At 52.7% G+C, this 20,301-nt stretch overlaps 1 protein-coding gene across 4 annotated transcripts in view; it reads left to right on the forward strand.

Annotated features, from left to right (window-relative positions):
- The first annotated feature begins 11,397 nt into the window (after positions 1-11,397).
- The window catches only part of PIGQ (phosphatidylinositol glycan anchor biosynthesis class Q), a 37,898-nt gene continuing 28,994 nt past the window's right edge, over positions 11,398-20,301 (forward strand). For 2 of the 4 annotated variants that reach the window (XM_030001562.2, XM_041120137.1), the window contains exons 1-2: positions 11,399-11,504; positions 15,876-16,576. In XM_030001562.2, the coding sequence (XP_029857422.1) occupies positions 15,903-16,576 (674 nt within the window). In that variant the 5' untranslated portion in view covers positions 11,399-11,504; positions 15,876-15,902. Of the gene's footprint in view, positions 11,505-11,645; positions 11,768-15,875; positions 16,577-20,301 lie in introns of those variants that run through there. The other 2 variants (XM_041120136.1, XM_030001564.2) reach the window with 2 other exon arrangements.

The raw sequence follows: 20,301 nt of genomic DNA on the forward strand, positions 1-20,301 counted from the left end.
GCCTCTTCCTTTGGAAAGAGGCAGCCCAGCTCCCTTGACAAGCTACCATGGCTGGGCCATGGGGCCGTAGCACTTACACCTGGGTCCTGGTGCAGGGAAGAGCAGATAGGAGGGTGTGGGGTAAAGTCCCACGTCCCCCATGCCACCCTGCCGCTCAGCCTTTGCACCTCTTCCCCAGGGGTGCTGGTGGCACCCCCGCAGAGGGGATGGCTCCCCTCTCTGCTCTGCCATGGCTGTCCAGGGCAGTCCCCTGCCCAGGGACTGCTGCCTGCGGGCCACCAGGATGGGACACTCAGGAGGTGGCCGAGCTGGTGGCACCATTCCAGTTGAAAAGATGAAAGCATTTACCTTTGCATTTAAATAATGGATGGGAGTTGAACTACCAGGGTGGCTTATCCAGTCTGCAATCTGCACCCCCAGGGCCCTCAGCCCACTCCAGCACAGGGCCCATTACACTGCTATTTGGTCACCCTAAAGGCATCTGATAGCGAGCCATTACCTACCCTTTACGGCAGGCCCACCTGATAGCCATCTTTCTTGGTCATGGTTGACCAAAGTCCCCCTACTTGCATGTCCCCCCCCCCCTTTCCTGCCAAGCCAAGACCAGTCCCAATCAACAGCTGGAGGACCCAGCCAAATCCCTCCCCTGCCCTGCCGAGGCCAGCAGCCCCCCTTCTCCCAGGGCTGGGGGGACGTGGGGTCACAGCAGGTCCCCGGCACAGCTCGGAGCCCAGCAGCTCCTGGTCAATGGAGCTGCACAACTTTTATGGGTTCCTAACCCCAGGTGGGTACAGCTGCTCCTGCTCAAGTATTCCTTCTCCTCCGGGTTCAAGAGCAAAGGACAGCTCAGGGATTGGGAGGGGGGGAAGTTTCCTAATAAACAAACCCTCAGGGAAGGCTTATCTTGGGCAAGGCAGTGGAAGGAACGAGATTTCAAGGTTCTTTGTAAAAGAGGAGGTCGTTGCTTTCCCGTCCCATCAGCACAAGGACGTGGCCCCAGGGAAGCTGAGAGCAGAGGACACTGAGGGTGGGTTTGCTGCATCCCCGACCAGTTTTCTAGCCCCGTTGGTGTGGCTGTGAGCTCTGGCTCGATGCACTGCCAGGGTGAACAGCAAGGGGAGACAGCGCAGGGGCAACCCAGGCACCCCGGGACACAGGGATTGGGCCACAGTTTGTGGGGAAGGGTGGCAGGACATCACATCAGGCTGCTTCTCGTGAGCAGGGCAGCCCCAAGGACGAGGTAGGAACACCCCACAGACCCCACAAAAATGCCGTGTCCCCCGATTTCCCTGGTTTGGTGTCAAAAGGCCAGTGGCAAATTTTGGGGATGGATCCCGTGCTGGAACAGGACGGTCGCTGCAGAGACACAGTCCCAGGGTTGCATGGAGGATGGCAGGGGCTGCGGTGGGCATCGCCTCCTCCCGCTGCAGCCCAGCCTGCCAAGGGAAACCACGGTCCAAGGGACGGATCTGCAAACACTCTTGCGTTTGCCCACAAGTTAAAGATGGGGCAGACCCAACCCCATGGTCAGGGGAAGAGGGTGCTGCCACGCACTGGCAGGGTGCTTGCTGTGGCACCAAGAAATGGGGACGTGTTTGATGCCAGGGTGAATTAACCCCTTGCACACACCAATCGGCAGCTGGGTGGGGGATATCCAAGTGATTTGGGACCATGCAAATCCGGAGGCTGTGTGTGGCTGAAATGACAGGGGGAAGGCAAGCGCTGAAGTGCCCTGCCTGCTGTGTCTTGCCTGGCGGTCCGTGTCAGTGCATCCCGCGACCCACCTGCGGCAGGGCCGGGGAGCTGGGCGCTCACTCGTAACAGTGGGCTACCAGGTGGAACCAGCTGGGGACAAGAAGTGGTTCCTGCTCAGCACAACCAGTTTTCTCTTACCCCAAGAGCTTGGAGCAGTGGAAAGTTACCAAACATGGACTAAAGAAGGGCCAAGGTCGGCCAGGAGATTTCTGAGCAGACGTGTGAAGCTGCAAAGACAACCTGGAACAGAATCGCTCTGTCTCGGGCAGGAGGGAGGTAATGAACCGGCTTTGCAGTGGCAGCAGGGCTGAGTACAGCGTCCGCTCTTTAACTGCGAGCTAAGGGCAGCTGGAGATACCCGGTTGCGAGGACTCTGGAGCTGGGAAGACAAACTGGGAATTGCTCCCAAAGGGTCCCCATCATCCCAGGGACCCTGTCCCAGCCCAACTTGCACTTCCCACCTGGGAAAAGGCATGCAAGGTTTTCTTTCTGCCAAATGACTGCACGCCAGGGGGAGTTTCCCCATGACCTTAAGTAAGGATTGGTGGTGTTTTCAGAAGTTCCAAGCAAAGTGTCCTAGAAGGTACTAGCAGTGTCAGGAGGAAGACCATTCTCTTTGTCTCCTCCTCAGTCCTCTTCTCAGCCTTGTCCCTCCCTTTGCTTGGAAGCGTCTGCACACTAGAAGCAAGCAGGGGAGGATGCTGACTCTCCTCGAGGCAGAAATGTCATCCCCAGGGCTGGTGGCACACCAGGGAAGCAGCACAGATGTGCTGAGGGCTGGCAGGGGGCTGATCTGCAAGGGCAATGCAGCTGCATGGATGGACAGCCCAGCCTGCGATGCTGCCTGCTTTCACTCAAACTGCAGCTCTTGTGGAGGAACCACAAGCCCTCCTCGTCCTCCTCAGATCCTCTCTGTAGGAGGAAGAGGAGCAGAGCTCGGGCAACCCAGAAGGCACCACTCCATGCATTGCCTGTGGCTCATCTTGGATCCTCTGGTCCCAGCTGTTTGTGGCAGCAGCACTACTGTTCCTCACCACTCTCACCATTACAACCACCATGGTGGCATCACTGTCTCCAGCCATCTCGCTGTGCCCTGGTGACCGTCCCCTGGCTCTGCCGGGACACTGCTGCAGTGTTTCGAGTCCGCCATGAACACTTCAACCCCCAGCAGCCACGAACACCGAACTGCAGGGCAGTCCTGGGGGACTGCAGCTCCAGAACTGCTTGGGTAACAGTTGTATTCTCCATCCACTCCATGCAGTGCAGCCAGCATGAGCGAGCGCAAAGGAGCAGCTATCCCATCTCCTCAGTTTTAAGTGAGGAAAAAGAGTACAAAAAGCTACAAAATTTCCCTGCTGCATTTTCCCCCTGCCCATCTGTTATTGCAATTGGAGGTTTCCTTTCCCTGCTCGTGGATGCCTCCGAACGGATCGTTTCCCTGGGTATTTGCCCAGGGCAGAACCATTCTGGCTTTGGAGTTGGATCAAAGGCCCACAGAGGGAAGCACTGAGGGTTTAAGTAATTAAAAGAGCTGGGGCGGACGAGAACAGCGCTCTGGCTCTCACCAGGGCTGATGCTCCCCGAAGGCAGCCAAGCTGAGTGGGAAGAGGGTTTCCCTCGGGCACCGCAGGCTAAGGCGGGCTGAGATCCCCGCTGACAATGATGTTTGATCAGCTCCTGCCTTGCCTGCCCGCTCCCCTGCCTGGAGGGTGCATGCAAGGGGGCCAGCGCTTGCTGGGACGGAGGCAATGCAGGAGATGCTGAGTAGCACCGAAGCAGCAGGGCTGGGTGCTCCCTGCTGCTGCACCCTTGGGGTGTGGGGGAAGATGCTGAGGGTCAAAGAGTTGAGAGGGAAGGAAGAAATGTTCCTGCAAGGCAGAAGCTGCCTGAAGACCCAGGAGTGCCTGCACGGCCAGGTACGGTGCCTGGGCAGCCCTGGCTCCCCCATCCCAGGCAGCAGCCGCTGCAAAGCCAAAACAGCCACATCATTTTCCCAGATCTGGGGCTGCAGGGGGTCAAACCCCCCCCCCAGCCACTGCTATTTCCTCTCTAATTTTAGGTGTGGGCTACCCAAGGATGTAGACAGTTTGTGTTTGGGGTGGGAAAGGGGAACAGAAAGTGCAGTTGCTCCCTCGCCCGTATGTAGCCGGTGCCCACCAGTCTGCAGCACACCAGGACGCCAGCCTGCATGCTTCCTCGCCAAGAGCTGGAGCGACCCTTCCTGGAAGACCAAATGGCCCAGTACCATCCATAAGAGGATGTTTCTGGCACAAAGTTTTGCTCCAGTAATACCCATGCCCCTGGACCTCCAGAGTCCTCCCCACCAGGCTGAGCATGAGGCTGTGTTTGCAGAAAGCTTCTGCTCCATATAGTCTTGGGATGCTGTCCTCTGCCAGGACATGAGGACACTTCGCTTTCCTCCCACCACCCCCCTGGAGCCAGTGTGGAGAGGCTGCAGGAGCCAGGCCAGGGCAGGATGGAGGGAGCCAGCCTGGGGGGGGAACCACTGCCTGGCTCCCATGGCCCTGGGGACAGGCTGGTGTCTGGGGCAGGTGGGGAAGGGGGTGGCAATGGGGACGCTGCCACCAAGGCCAGCTGGGACTCGCCCATGGGGCTGCTCCTGGCAGGAAAGGGGCTTTGTGCCAGTGCCCCGCTGTGCTTCACAGTTTTTGGCCCTTTCGGTCAGGCTCAATGGGGAGCTTGATGTCTCAAAGAGGATTAACTTCCTAATCCTCTTGTGAGCCTTGTGAGAGCAGGAGGCTGCGGAGGATGAACACAACAAGGGAGAAGCCGAGACGTCAGCTCAGCCCTTATCAGTCCCTGGAGAATCTTCTCTACAGGTTAGCTAACTGGCAGCGGGGACTCCGGGGTGCCCATGCTGGCCAGAGGACAGTGTCAGGGCAGTTTTAGGGACCAGAGTAGCTACAACCTTCCTTCCTGGAGGGCTTTCTGTGGTGCCTGAAGAAGAGCTGAATTCCTGCTCTTGCCTCCATGTAACTGGGTTTAGGAAGCCCCAGCCCCAGTCCCAGCCTGCGTGGGGGATCAGGCTCCGAAAGCACTGTCCCCCAGTGTCCCCCCAAGCCCCTGCATGTCCCCAGCTGGGCACTGCAGGCATTTCAGGGACAGTGGGGGAGTACAGCTGGGACAGGGGCTCTGCTCGGGCTGGACATCATGTTTTGTGCGTGTGGCTGTGCAGCGGGTACTCCAGCTTCCCACCAAAAGCTCCCACGCAGTCCTGGGACACCACTTTCTATCATGCGCGCGCACATGCGCACACACACACACACAGAGTACATTGCATCTTTTTGATAATTAGTGCCAATCATCCCCCCGGTTGTTCAGACAGACGGAGCCGCCTCGCGTCTGCGCAAAGAAATGACAAGCCCATGTCCAGCCCCAGCCAGCCGGACACCCACCCGCCACCCTGCTTCATCCCCACGACCGCCCGCTTCTGCTCCCAGCAAACAATCACAGCCCTCGGCCAAAATCTCCCTGTGCTGATGGTGATCTGGAGCAGGCTGGGGACTTCTGGGACCCTCAGGGCTGGAGTGCTCCGGCATCCAGCATGGACCTGAGCTACAGGAGGGTTTTGTTGCACCACGACAATTAACACTCCACTGACACAGCGGCCATCCATGTCCCCCTGACCCTCTCCCCAGCCATGGAACTGTGCTCTAGACAGGGAAATATTCTCAATGGATGGGTTTGGGTTTTTTTCCACAAGTTTGTGACTAGGTAGCAATGACATCGGCTCATCCCATGGGATCTCCCGCTGGCTCCCTGCACACATGCACAGTGCCAGGCAGGTGCTGTGCCTGTCTCCCTGGGCATGGGGACTGGCAGAGACCCAGGGCTTGCACGTTCCTTGTGGACACTCAAGCAAGAGTTGCTGTCTCTGGGCCAGGGGAGGAAAAGCCGCAAAGGGAGAAGTTCACCACTGGTGCCTGCAAGTAATGTGCTCCAGGAAAGCCTGAACCGGACTCAAACTCTTCCCCTTGGTCCATCTCCAGTGCCAGCAGCCTGACCATGCCCTCGTCCTTGAACCCTGCAGCTCCCGGTGTCGGCGTGGGCATGGGCTGTGCCAGGGCCCTGCCATGACACAGGCATCTTCTAGGGTCCGGGGGTGGCTTTCAAACAGGTTGTGACAGAGCCACGGTCCTGGAAAGGTGAACGGGAGCCCCAGGGCCAGGCTGTGTTTGTTTATCCTGGTGATGGAGCACACAACAGCGAAACAAAAGGTCAGACCCTGTTGCCCTGGGAGATGGTTTTTGAAGCTGCCTACCATCCTGCTGGGGCTTAGATGGAGCGGCCCCAGTGCTTGTCATGTCAAGTTATTTTTGTAATTTTGGCTGGTAATAGGTCTGAAGGAGCCTCCCAGATGCTGTGAGCTTTGGGGATACACTGATACAGGACCAGAAGGGCCCTAAACACACCGAGAGAGGACCACCCATCCCTGGGGCTTCAGAGGCAGATCCCCATCCCACAGCTCCTGCAGCCAGCCAGACCCCAACCCACTTCTTCGTCTGAAGGGCCAGGCACACACAGCCCCTCAAGCATTCCAGAAGGTGAGGGGAGTCTGATCCAAACTTCATGTACCTTTTTCCCAGCTGAGTAATGAATGGACACAAACTTCTTCACACTTTGGTCAGGTTTAAGGCGGATGCTTTGACCTCACTGCGGGCAAGGTTGGACTGAGCACTGTTAGCAAGCTCTGCCAGGGAGGGAGGGCAGGCTCTGACCAGCCCCTTGCAGGCTGGTCCGGGCTGACTCTGCTTTTACTCCCGATCCTTTTCGTTTGAGCTGAACCTACAAATGCCACCGTCAACTCCACACATGGCCTTACCCAGCTGGGGGGAGCCAGGGTTGAGCAGTGTGGAGATGGAGAGGGGGGCTGTGCCCAGGCGTCCCGGCTCTTCCTAGAGCTTCTCCATTGCTGGACCTCAAAGCCCGACATGGCAAAAATCACCAGTCTCCTTTTTGCAAGTGGGGAGACTGAGGCACGCAACCACACAATGCCCAAGCTGGGAGCGCACAGGCAGGCAGTGAAGAAGCAGTGAGATGAGGCAGGAGCCCTGATTCAGGGTGTGAGAGTGTCCCTGTCCCACCCCGGCAGCTGTGTCTCATGCTAAGGCTGAGGTGCAGCAAATCAACCCCTTTGCCTCTAGATAAAAACCCCAAATTGTCCCTGCAGCTGGGCACCTTGGGGCTTCTCCTCCCTCTGGCAGGAGCAGGTAGATGGGACATAGACCGATCCTGGAGAAAAGGCACCTTCTCTCTGGGCATGAGACCAGCAGGGAATAAAAACCGCACATATCAGCCCTTGTCTCGCTGCTTCTGGTTGTCAGCACAAGGAGCTTTTGTGTTTACCCAGACTCAAGGGCAATTGCCCGTCACTAACAACACAATATCCCTCGGCCCCACTGCCCTGAGCCTGGCGAGGGAGCAGGACGGAGCCGGTGGGAGGGCAGCGCTGCCAGGGAAGGACAGGCAGCCCCCAGGACGTCAGGACAGAGGTACAAGTCCTGTTGAGCTGGGCTCGTGGTCACACATGGTCGTTAGCCTGAGCTGTGCTGGGGACAGCATCAGGGCCCTCTTTCTGGGCTTAGACCCACGAACGAGCAGCTCAGGCTTGGCTCAGGAAACACCATCAAGGGTCTGATGGCAGCTTTGGGTGCCCAGCGCCTGGGAAGCGAGGTGCACACTCCTGGTGCTGCGTGTGTGGTGGCTGGTATGTCGGCTCCCTGATGGTGACTCAGTTTCCCCATCTGTAAAATCCAGTTTCTTGGATTTTGAACAGTGTCCAGCTCTGAAAGAGGACCCCAACAAGCAGTCACGGTGGGGGTGGTGGAGGGCTTGCTTCCACTGAGCAGGTCTCTGCTGCCGGAGACACAAAGCACAACCACTTTGGGGAAGAAGGTGGCAAAGCTGTTCCCAGGTCCCAAAAGCAGCAGAAATTGGATTCCCTCCATATTCACACTCATCCCCACCATCATGTATTTGCATTTGATAGTTCTGCAAGTATTCAGGGGATGACTTTTAGACAGTTGCGGTATTTGCACATGGGAAGGACAATTTGCACCCAGTATGCCTTAGCCCAGCCCAGCTTCCTTCAGCTATGGTTTGGGGAAGCGTTACTTTTGCAGGCAGTATAGAGCACATGATACCAGGCAATCATGGGACACAGGGCAATAAAGGTGGACCGGTGGCTTGCAAACAACTCAGAACAGTCAGGTGTGTCCATTATAATATTAATTATAATCACATTTAAAGGAAAGTTAACTTCTGCCTCTCCAGGAACTTTAATAGGCCACATTTCTCTTAACATTTTTCTTACCAGCTCCTGGCTGTGTGGTACGAGCTGTGCTCCAGCCAGCCCCTGGAGAGCACACAGCAGAGCCGGGCTGTCATCTCTGCCTTCTGGGGGACTCATTTCTTATGGTTTTAAAACAGAGGGAGAGTGGGCAAAAGAGAAATTGTGGTTCTCATGGTGGCTCTTGCATCCGAAAAAATTGTGTAGTTTGAATGTGTCCTTCAGAGCAGTACCTCCCTTCTTCTTTCCGACAAGTTGTTGGCTGTTTCAGGAATAACTTAATTTATTTGGATGGGGAGGGGGCTGCCCTTAGCAAAGACACGCGCTGGCCACGTGTGACATCTGACCCATGTGGGAGTGGAGGAATAGTCATCCTCAGTGTCTCAAGTGTTAGCATGGACTGAGCATGGTTTGGAGAGATGAGGCTTACAGAAAATAGGGTTAAGAAGTGTTAAAGGCCTAAGAGAAGCCACTAATCCCAGGAACTGGAGAGGTGGAGATTCCATTCAGTGTGCTCACACACAGGGAGCTCCTTTACACATAAATCCTCAGGCCAGATCTGGCACCAGCCAAGCTGTCGTTGAGGCCGATGGACCTTTTTGGCTGGTTCCTCCAGCTGCAGATCCAGCTTGCAGACTCTTTCATTTTTGCATCATGGTCCCTGTTTTTCTTTATATCCTGAGCACGTAATTAGCTGGCAGGGCTATGATCTGGTCTCTGTTGCATTGGAGTGAATCCAGACTTATACCAACACCTTGACCCTGGGTAGACAGCAAGCACCTGAGCTCAGAGCATGTCCCCAGAGATGGCAGCAGGCAGGGACAGTAACGGTCCTACTGCTTCCCAAAAACAGGGACAAGAGATTTGTCATGGACTACACTCTGGAGACCAGCCAGCAAAAGGAGAAGCTTCTGAAAACCATCTACACCCTCCAGCTGAAGTCAATCACCACACTCCAGACAGCCAGCCCGCTGCTGAGCAGCCAGCGTGGCATGGGCATGGTGACACAGCACCAAGTCCACCAGCTGGTGGATAAGGCCAAAAGCCTGTGCGGAGATCTGGACAACATTAAGAACCTCCTCCACTATTGCCAGGATGACCTGGTCCGGCGGATCCCCAACCCCACTGGCAGCCGCTATGGGGAAGTAAGTGGAATCCATTGCTCCCTGGATGGCTCCATCTACATGACAGCTGAGAGTGCTCCCTGGGTCCACATCCTCAGCAGCACAGGCCAAACACTGCAGTCCCTGCCCTGCCAGCAAATGGGGAAGGAAAGTGGCACTTTCTTGCCAGAAGATGTGACTGTGACTCGGATGGGAATGGTGGCTGTAGCCGACATGATGAATGGAGCCATCTGGGTCTTCAACCCTCACACCAGCCCCTCCAAGGGGGAATGGATAAAAATCAGACAGGTTGGTTCCCCCAGGGGTATTGGAGTAGACTCCATGGGCAAGATCTTGGTAGCAGACTATGCACAAGGTCAAGTCCACAGCTTTGCTCTGGACCATGCCTTCAAGACATTCAATATCCACTCGGTCCCCAACCTGCAGGGACCTCGCTACGTCAGTCCAGCACCCAACGGAGGCTTTGTGGTAAGCGAGGAGTGTGGAGACGTCAAGGTCTTCATGAGCAGCCGTAAACTCCTCTGCTCCCTCAGCAGCAAATATGGACACCGGTTTGGCAACCCAGCTGGGGTCTGTGTTGACGTGGATGGCAGCATCCTGGTGGCAGATGAGCAGCGACGGACAGTCCACTTGTTCCCAGAGCATGGGGCTCCTGTCTGCCTGGTGTCCGCAGGGCTGCGGAGGCCTGCTGGCGTGGCTTGTTCTTCCTTCGGGCACCTCTTTGTGGCAGATGCAGGGGAGAACTGTGTAAAAGTCTTTAAGTACTGCGTGAGGCCCCCTTACAGCCCCACCAACCCTGGGGTACCACGTGGTGACCCCAGCCTAACACCCAGGGGGGGAGTGGGGTTGGTTCCACTGCAACCCCGCTGAGCTTTGGGTCTGCTGGTGGGCTGTGAGCTCGACTGCTCCCATAGCTGGGCATTGTCCCCATACTTGACTGCCTTATTGCCCTCCAGCTTCTCCAGATGGCAGAAGCAAGGACTAGACCAGTTCCGAGTTTCTTGGACCCACCAGAGTAGCTAAAGGGGGACTGAGCTACTCAGAATTGGCCACACGTTGGTGCCTTGGCAAACTTATCACCACTCCCTTGAATCCTTGTGTGTTTTTGCGAAGATAATATAAATACTTCTCTTCCCTGCACGCTGTTTTTATGTAGCCATTGTTCCACCTTCGTGATGCCAGAGTATGACTGGTGGGGTAAGGCCAGGCCAGAGCTGGCAGCGGTCTATCTGGCACGCTGGGTTTGCAGCAGACTTCAGGAGAATGGTAAAATAAAGGTAACTCATTCCATGCTGCATTCCTGACCTCTACAGGGAAGCAACAACTACTGCATGGAGAAAATTGCATACGGGCATGTAGAATTACTCACACCAACCCATGTCCATGTCCTAGGGCTGAGCCTGCCCGGCCGTCCTGTTCTCCCCTTGGAGAGGAGGGCTAAGAAACCACAGCCGCTGCCTTTATCAGCAGAGGCCAGGGAGAAGCTGGCAGGGTGCGGTGGCGGAGGGAAGGGCGTTTTCCTCTCCCCACTCCAGCCCTCGGCACGGGCACGGTGCTGCACGACTCCTCGGCCTGTGCTGATGTCCAAGACCGGAGTCCAGTCGCCACCTCCCACCCCAAACGAACCCCAGAGAGGACCCTTTCTTCTTCCCGGCCCTGGAACGAGTGCTAAAGACCACGGACACCCTGTGGTGCCCTCCCAGACCCCCTCTCCCTGCAGGGCAAGGCAGCCCCAGGAGCGAGCCCAGCAGCAGGGACTCCGTGCACTTTGCAGGAACAGGGATAAGCCTGTCCCGTGCCCTCCCTTCATTTGAGCTCCCAGAAAAAACGCATCTTCCCCCACCTTATTTCCAATCCTGCGGCTCCCAACAAAAGAAATCCAAACCCTTTTCTCTAGCCCGCCCCTGTGGGGCCTGCGCCCTCCACCTCCGCACCCACTCTCCCTTTCCATGCGGGACCCCCTCCAGCTGCCCAGCGTCCTCCCGGCACCCCCGCGGCCCCAGCCCACTGCCGGCTCACAGGAGGGAAGCTCCCGGACACCGCCATCCGCACCCACGGGCCTCTGCCGGGCCGGGGACCCGCCGAGGAGGCAGCGATGACGGGGTCCCGTGAGGAAAGGCAGGTCCCTGGCCTGTGGGGATGGGGGGGACAACGGGGTCCCACGAGGGAAGGCGAGTCCCTGCCCTTGCCCCAGGCCCGGGTGGGCGATGGCGTGTCTGAGGGCTGGGCGAGCTGGCGCTCCTTATCGGCCGGCTCAGCCGCGGCCCCGCCACCTCTCCCTCGGCCCCGCGGGAAGGCGTTGGGGCGAGCCTCCGGTGAGCAGCGCTGCCGGGGAAGCCGGGGCAGAGCCCCGCTGCGGCGGCTCCAAGCCCTCCCCAGGCTGCTGGGGGACGCGGCCTTAAAAACCAGGGGGGGAACGAGGAGGGCGGGAGAGGGGCGCCGGGCGGCCCCGTAGGGCGGGCGGAACGCGGGAGCCCGGTTCCCGGCGCTGGCCGGGCCCGCCGCGGTGCACAGCCCGGCGCCACCGGCGTCTCCGAGCAACCGGTCCCCGGAAGCGGCCGGTCTGGCGGAGCGGGCGGTAGGCGGCAGCGGCGGGACGGGCAGGGACGGGACGGGACGGGACGGGACGGGACGGCGGCGGCGAGGGGGGGGCGCGGGGCGCGGAGGCCTGCCCGGCCGCGGGGCTCTCCCCGGCCCCGCATGCCCTCAGCGGCCCGGCCCCGGGGCTCCCCCCGCGCCGAGGCCTGGCCGAGGGTGTTAGCCCTTACCGGCTGCTTCAGCCCGGGGATAGCCTGGGCTGCGGGCGGCAGCGCGGGGTCCCGTAGGCGTTGTAGGAGCGGCCCGGGGGGCCGGTGATTAAATCTGCCTTAGACCTGAACGAGAGGTGTCGGGGAGGAGGCGTTTCATTGCTGTTGTCTCTCAGCCTACCCGTGCCTTAAGATCACATTTAAAAACCGCAAAAAAAGCTGGGCGAGCAAGAGGTCGGTGGGCTTTGCGGGGAGACAGCCCAGCTCCTGCTCCCCTGGGACAGCCGTGGCCAGCTTGTCGGTGCTTTCTCTGTCTCCTGGCCTGGTGGCCGTGGAGAGACCTCGGGATGCTCAGGCGTGGGTGTGCCGAGGGGTCGGCACCCCTTGGCATGGCAGGTGGCAATGGGGCAGCCCGCGCGGTGAGAGCGGGGCCGCGTCCCGCTGTTCACCTTTGCTTTTCTGTCTAAAATTCTGAAATGAATCAGCCCTGGGGTACTTTCTTCATTTGTTGGTTGCACTAATGCGTTTTAGGCGGTGTCCGCTGTTGGTTTTGCTGCGCCTGAAATCATTGTGTTGATGATCTGTGGGATCTCGGGGAAAAGCTGGGGGTTTCCAACAGAAATGGGCAGATCTGGAAGACTTTAGGCACTTTATGAGCAGGGACTAAGCAGATTGGTAGGATGTTTGTGTTAAAATTACCAGCAGTGAAACAGTTGGCCGTGGTGACATTTAAAATGTCAGCTTTAGATTTCAAACAGTCTATTGAAATGCATAAGGTAGGATGCAGGACCAGTAGTGGATTTGGGAATACAAGCGCTGCCGCCTGAGCTCCCAGGCTGGCTCCCTGGTTACTACCGTATGCTCTATTAACTTATGAATAGTTGATCGTCTGGTTTTCAACTGTTGAGATATTTTGTACAGGCTGAAAATTTTATCAGTCTTCTCTGCCATATCTGCAGCAGCCAAAGGACAGATGGTGTGCTTAGGTATTATTTAACCTGAGCTATAGCCAAAGTACTTAGCTGCATAAAACTAAGTTAATTTAAAAGGTTGGGGAAGGTGTGAGAGGAAAAACTCACAAACTAGAGAAGATAAGAGTGAGAAGTGTTTCTCCTCCATAAGAATTTTTCCCAGATGACTGTGGCTATCTTTAAAAAAAATCTTAGTCAAAAATAAATGTTTTAATTAGGAGTCAGTTGATAATTCTTCTCCGAAATGTCCAATGGATGGACAAACCTTTAAGAAGGACAGCCATGCAGAGGCACTGGAAGTCTCTTGTAACGATACTCTCAAACAACTGTGACATCTCTTGAGGAAAAAGAATAATAAAAAAATCAACTTTAAAAAGTTATCTGTTCAATATTACTGGTGGTAGCTTTGGTAATTAAAAAAGAAATACTGAAAAAACCCATTCAAGTACTTATTTTCTTCATTTTTCTCTGGTTTCTTTAAAATATCGAGCTCAATTTCACTTTGTAGAGTATTCAGTTATTGCTAAACTTCACTTCTAAAGTTTTGGTATTGCGGTACAGCTAGAATGTTATCACTCTAGCTAAATTTATATTATTTTAAATAATTTCTGAGCATATGCACAAATGTACAATCCTCATGTGTTCAATCCGTTATTTTACCTTTCAGAGCCCCTATATTTATGTGATTTGTTTCCTTTTTCCTGGGAATATGTCAATGGGTCTTAGGGAAAGAGAATGAAAATCCTTTTTCAAACCTAAAGCTAAATCATGAAGCAGATTTCATCTCGCCTTATAATGTTTCTTTAACAACCTGAGTTAGGCAAGGAGGTAGGAGAGGCAGTGAAGGGAAGACTATTTTGGCCAGTATCCTTGGACAAACTGCAGTCTTTCTAAGAGAAAGAAAGCAAAATGTAGGGGACAGGTTTTATTTCAAACTTTTTTAAAGACCAACCTAATTAATTGTGTCTGTTAGCTGATTTTCCCCAAAGTTTCCTATGTGTGTCAGGAGCAACTCTTCTAGATAGGATGTCTGTCCTTTGATGTCTGTGTGGTCTTCCAGAAAGAAAACACAAAAAAATACCTGAGTCTTAGCTATTTCAATAGAAGTGAAAAATAAGCTTGGATGTCTTGTTTTTCAGTCCATTTGGGTCTAATAGTCATTAAACTTTGTCTGGTGAAAGATGACATTTTTCAGTTGTACTGTAAGTCTTTGGTCTTTCCCACGCCTGGTGTCCTGCACCCTTACAGTCACATCTGCCATTTTTCTACCCTTCCTTTGATATATCCTTCTGCTTCCCTTCCCCTTCTGCTGGAGGCTTGCAATCCTTTGGAAGAACACATATTATTTGAGGTTCTTCTGAGATCCTGCTTCCTCACAGACCCTACGTCTCTGAGGTTATCCCTCTGGTCAAAGAGGGAGAGATGGAAGTCCCTCTGTGGCCTCCAAATCTTGCCATGGGCTGGAGAGTCTGTGGGGCAGCGAGGGACGATGCTTGGTGCCTTCAGCACCTGCAAATACTCACTCCTTTCAGCAGCATGATGCGAACAAAGTCCCTTACGAGCACCCTTATGCCTGTTTGAGGGGAAGTCTTGGGGTGTGCTTTGGAGCTTTGCAGTAAAAAGGAAAATTCAGTTGCAGGAAAAAAAAAACATTATTCCTTGCAAACACAGCAGCTGTGGCGCTTTTCCCATCAGAGGAGCGAGCTGTGCACCAAGGAAACTTCACCTTGCTGCCTCGAGGGGCTGACAGCTCATCCATGAGCAGACATTTCCTACTGCTGTACTTGGCAGGGCTGTGGGGCTGGGAGTAGGTTAATCACTCGCCTTTGCTGCTTCCCCATGGCCTCCTCCATGCCGTAGCAAATTGCCAGGTGCTGAGATTTACTAGATCAATTGTATTGTATTAAAAAGAGAGAAAACAAAACCACCAGGGACCTTCACGTTGCGCATCCTCTCTACGTGTTATAAATACACTCTGTGTTCCTCTTTCCGATTGACTGGGTCCCTCGCAGAGGAGCCAGCCTCGGGGGCCTGCAGAGTTTTCACATCTCTAACAAAGCACTGAAGGACGGGAAAGGACAACGGGCGCCGGATGCCGACTGTTCTGCGCCAGCGCCCTCCTTACTGCAATTATATTTCTGTTAGAAACCTCCACCTTATTTAAAGAGACATTGTCAACTGCCTCAAAGCTCCTTTTTGTAAAAGTCTTACAAAGCCATTGAGATGTTTGCTTAATGACATGAAGAAAAATATTGTAGCTAAAGAACACTGATAAAGCAGAGATGCTTCTCCTTTTTTAGGATCTTGTATCTAATGAATTAAAACTACTACGTAAACTTCAATCCGTTAATCACTATAGTCCCTTTTGACAAAATCATCACCTCTGTTTCCAGATGAGGGGAGTGAGACAAGAAGAGATGAGTGATCTGACCAAGGTTGTTCAGTGAGGTTGTTGCAGAGCACAGCTCGGCATTCCTAGATGGTAAAGGAGGCTCTGAAATTATCTGGCTTTATAGCATAAACCACTATTTGATTGTCGGTAATAGAAGGAAATTCCCCAGATGCATCACGGTCTGCTATGATGTAGTCCCTTCTCTAGGAAGTGCTCAAGCGCATCCAGTATCAGATGCAAGATCTGAGGCTGGATGGATTCCTGTTCTTGGCCGGTCTGATGGATTGTGCAGTATCATGAAAGACTGCTCCAGGACTGGGAAAAGGGCTTTGCTGAGAAACTCACCACCCCTCACTTCAAAGGCTGCAGATTCTTGGGAACGTCCTAAATACTCCTCTGATTTGAAATCCCTGTTGGCTGTCAATAATGTCATTATCTAGTTTCAGTGCAGAGGCGAATGGTTGGACTTAGTGTTTTAAAACTTGACTGGGCCTCCTCCCCAGTGGCTTTGGTCAGCTCAAATTTTCCTTGCATTTAATTGCCATTCTCAAGTTTTATTTCTGTGTTTATTGGCAGGTGTACCGTTCTTCCAGGATCACTGCCATGGTACTTAAGGTCTTCTTTCCGTCTTGCTGCTCTTCAGCAGAAAGTGGCATTCTGATCGGGCGCTGGATCTCCGAACAGAACTCTGCTGTTATCCTTGCCGTGGTCCATTTCCCTTTTATTCCTGTCCAGGTGAAGCAGTATCTCAGTGAAGTCCAACGGGTGACTAAAGTCAGTGTTTCGGTGCTTGGCTCATGGAGCAACAGCAAACAAGAGAAAGAAGAGAGTCTGAGTGAGTTCTTGGAAGACCTTGGGACAATATTCTCCCATGAGCCATGGATTCAGATAAGCAAAGAGGGAGACAGCAAATTCTGGAGCTGTTCTACCCTTCAGAAACACTCTAACAACCCTAAGGAGGAAGAAATCATCTTAGTATACTATGACCAGCGCAAAGTCATGCTTTCCCATCTACATCCCCCTTTGGCCACAGCTACCTCCACTGACCACAAGGCAGATGATGCTTCAAAGCTCTCTGCCGTCTTTGACACAGTTGCAAAGAGTAAGATACTGTTCATGACGGACAGATACGATGATGGGCCCATCAAGCTGACCCACTGGCAGTCAGATGGTGTTGAAGCTAGTATCATCGTGGAGTTGATGAAGCAGGCCTCTGTGCCTGCGTGCATGCTGCTGACATTCCTGCTTTCACTTATCTCTGGGATCTGCAGGAGCAGGTAAGTAATGTGACATCGGCCAGCTTACGTTTTGCATGGAAATGTAATTCATGTTTAGGCATTTGCAGGGTTCCTGCTCAACCCCGGTGAGAAATACAGTTGATACAAAATCGTTCTGTTGGAAACAGGCTGCTGCAGAGCTGCTATTAAACTTTTGGGAGCTCCGTTGAAAACGCAAGGCTAGAGGCTTAATGCTCCTTAATGGCTTGATAGCTGGGACTCACTACTCCCAGTTTGCTATGAGTCCCTCCACGGCTGTGAAACATCAGCAAATACTGTGTCTAAATCCATAGCCTCTCTAACAGATGGTGGTGGTGCAACCTTGGCACCTCATAGTAGGTTACAGGGAATGCTGGTCAACATGAATCCTTGGTGAAATCCTGTTGTCGCAACCATGAAACTGAATAGGATGCTTCAAATGTAATGTGTGGCAAGTGCTTGCACTAAAGAGCGATTCTGAGCAGATTGGAAGGGGAGAAGCTTCTGCATATAAAGCTTAATAACACATCTGGTCAGCCTGCCTAGAGAGGTTGTGCCAGAGAAGGGAGTGGAGTTCAGGTTCCAAGCTGCAAGGGGACACTTTAATTGATGAAATTTGGATAACAGCTACTAATGTATTCATGGATAAATCTTCTCAAGTACAGCCTAAGGGTATGGGGAATGGAGTCTTTTAACAGGTTTCCAGTTGTAAGAAACTGTCATAAAAAAATTACAGTGGAACTCTTCATATGCGAAGATTTTCTAAACAGTTGGGTTATGCATTTTGGTACACAAAGGGAAAACTGTCCGGTTTTGGACTGCTCTATTGAAGGGATTTAGAGTCAAACACAAACCTGATATAATCAGGAACCACTGGTTCCTGGGACTGCTCTGTAGACACTGACTATGCATTAATGTTGTTAATGATAACTAAGTCAGAACTTTGTGGTTGGGTAGAATATTGGGTGTCAGCTCTGAAGGTCCTTTTTCTGGCTGTCCATGGACTGTATGTGACTACCAACAAACAGGATGATCCTTTTCTGCATAGGCACTTGGTCTCAAGGTCAGACTTGCCCATCTTGATCAGTGCTAGGACTCAGACCAGGCTTAGAGTCAGGTTAAGCCCAAGTCTCACTTGTTTCCAGAAGGCCACAGTCTAAGCATAACTTGGGAGCTTGAGCTCAGTCTGGCAGGTTGTGCACAGATAGCTGCTACCCAGCGTATCCGGAGCTATTCTGATTTCAGCTTTTCCTAGGCCCAGTACAGACGTTCTGAGCCAGAGCAGCAGCCAGACTAGCAGCCAGCTGTACATACCAGCAGGCAGAACGCAAGGCTTGCTGTGCGTAAACCTAGGTTGAACTTGTTCTTAACCTTGGGAGGTAGCTACAGGTTTCTTTCTGCTTTGTTTTATTCACCCATAGTATCAGCATTTTATTTACTTATCTTACGGATGTTTTAAAACATCAGTCTTGGAGAACAGAGATTAGCACCTGGCTTTATAACAAACCTCCTGCTTGACCTTCTAAGTCATTTAATGTAATTTGGTTCAATTTAGCACATGATGTGTGGTACAACCTCCTTTATGCCAACATACACAAGGCAGAGAGGGTTCAAGATGTCATGTGCAGGTGTCCTTCCAGTCCCCTCCTCCCTGTGCTGGGACAGGACATCCCATAAAATAAGATCTACCAGGTTTTTGCTCCTCCTGGTCGCAGGGCTTCTTTCTTTCCCAGGTTTTTGTGATGTTAAGGGGTAACATCATTGACAAGCTAAAGAAAGAGGTCAGTGATGTCATCTCATGCTGCGGAGGCTTGGGGCTTTTTTGGATATGCCACTGTTGTGCATCTGCACCAGGGAAGCCGGGCAGCAGCATTAGAAATCTCCAAGTGAGCACTGACATCCATCCAAGCTCACCGAGAGCTCTCAAGTCCTGTACATCTCAAATTAAGGCATTTCTTCAGCACCACCTTGTGCTATGGGGTGGCTATTGCAATTCTCAATTCTCTCTTCGGAGGGACATGTGTGCAGGATTTCCATTACCACCGAAGGTCTCTAGTGTGCTGTTGGGGACATCAGGATGATTTGGTATTGAGGCAATAAACTCTGTATACTCTTTTTAAAAAGAAGTCCGTTTACAAACACCACGACCTCTGATTCCTCATCCAGAAGGGAGGTACTGTTCCTGCAGTTTCGAGCAAGAAGGCAGCTGGGGGTTCTCGTTCATGGAGTTTTAATATTTGCTTGTGATCCAGATTCAGAAAGATTGCTTTTCATCTGATATCTGAAAAATCCACTCTCACTCTTGGAAAAAAATTTGAATTGGAAAATCAAGATTTACTTGTGCAGGCTATGTTAATTTATTGCTAAAATTCCTTATATTTGGAAATACCCCAAAGATCTCCTGCTGCTTAAATAATGCAGTGACACAACATCACTGGTTTTTTGTTTGTTTGTTTTATTTGGTTGGTTTTCCATTGCACTTCTGATAATCATTCTGTATACTGTGTGGTAAGCAAGTGGGAGCATTTATGGCAATGCATAGTTGATATGCATAGGGGTAGGAGACCACGCAAGAAATATTTTTGGCTTTCTTCCTTGGTACTCCTGGAGATGAGAGTTACAGTAGCACATCTTGCAACTATTGAGCTTTTTGCAGTATGTTTGTATTTTTATTTAAATAAGTATGTAAATACTTATTTATGTAAATAAGTATATACTTTCCAAAGAAAGTATGTAAGTGGAATAGAGGTTGTCCTCTTGATGTTAAGTGAAAAGAAAAGAGAGTCAGTCGTAGTACAGACAAGCACAGACCTCTGACATGTCTTTTGGACCCATCCAGTTCAATCAAGGAGATGCATTTACCCGTTGCAGGCTGCAGTGGGTGCACGCTGGGTGCTCCTGGGGATGAGACTGCTTTGGAAATAATTCTCGCTTGTGCAAGACATTCCTCAGGCAGAAGAGAGCAGCAGCCTGTCCTTTCCTTTGACCAGGGGTGGTCTGGTCGGTGGGTGACCCACAAGCTAGCTGCGTCTAGCTTGGGGAGTTGTGGAGCGGCAATGGATGGTAGGAGACACATGCTGCTGGGAGAGGATGGGGAGACTGTCAGCCCAGTGAGTGTTCAGCACAGGGCCCCAGAGCCATTGCTTTCTACTTGAACTGAGATGGTCTGGCAGCTGTTGGTTTGACCAGTAATTTTTTACCTTCAGTCATCTCTACATATGGTAGCTCTACCACACAGGCAGAGCATTTCTCCTTCCCTCTTCTTTACATTTCAAGTGCAATGTTCTGCTCTAGCAAAGGTTTGCCACACCAGAATTTGTAACCACTGGGCTAGGATATAATTGGAAGAGAAAACTCATCTGCGCTTGTGCCTCGGTGAATCTGCAAACCCAGGTCTTTGAGATAAGTGGCCAGTGCAGTCCCCCCCGTGTCTCCTTCCCCTGCATGGTGCTTGTTCCCCCGCCACTTTAGATATTACCGCTTGACAAGTCAGCTGAAGAACAGTGCATTCATTTGTCTCTAAGGTGGGAGGCTGTAACGAAGAGCTGAGTAACTCAGAGGCCTCAAATTAAGAAGAGTGATTCACAATACACTGCATGTATTTCAAACCCAATGTGTCTGAAATTTGAATGGCGAGGGGGAAGGGGGGACTTCAGCACTCTGTTTTTTAAGCTGACAAACCTTGCATGAAGGATGGTTGAAAGGGCTCAGGACGATGGGGGGAGGAAGGGGATAGCAACCACAGT

The sequence above is a fragment of the Aquila chrysaetos genome, chromosome 25, assembly GCF_900496995.4.
Source record: "Aquila chrysaetos chrysaetos chromosome 25, bAquChr1.4, whole genome shotgun sequence".
NCBI lineage: Eukaryota > Metazoa > Chordata > Aves > Accipitriformes > Accipitridae > Aquila > Aquila chrysaetos.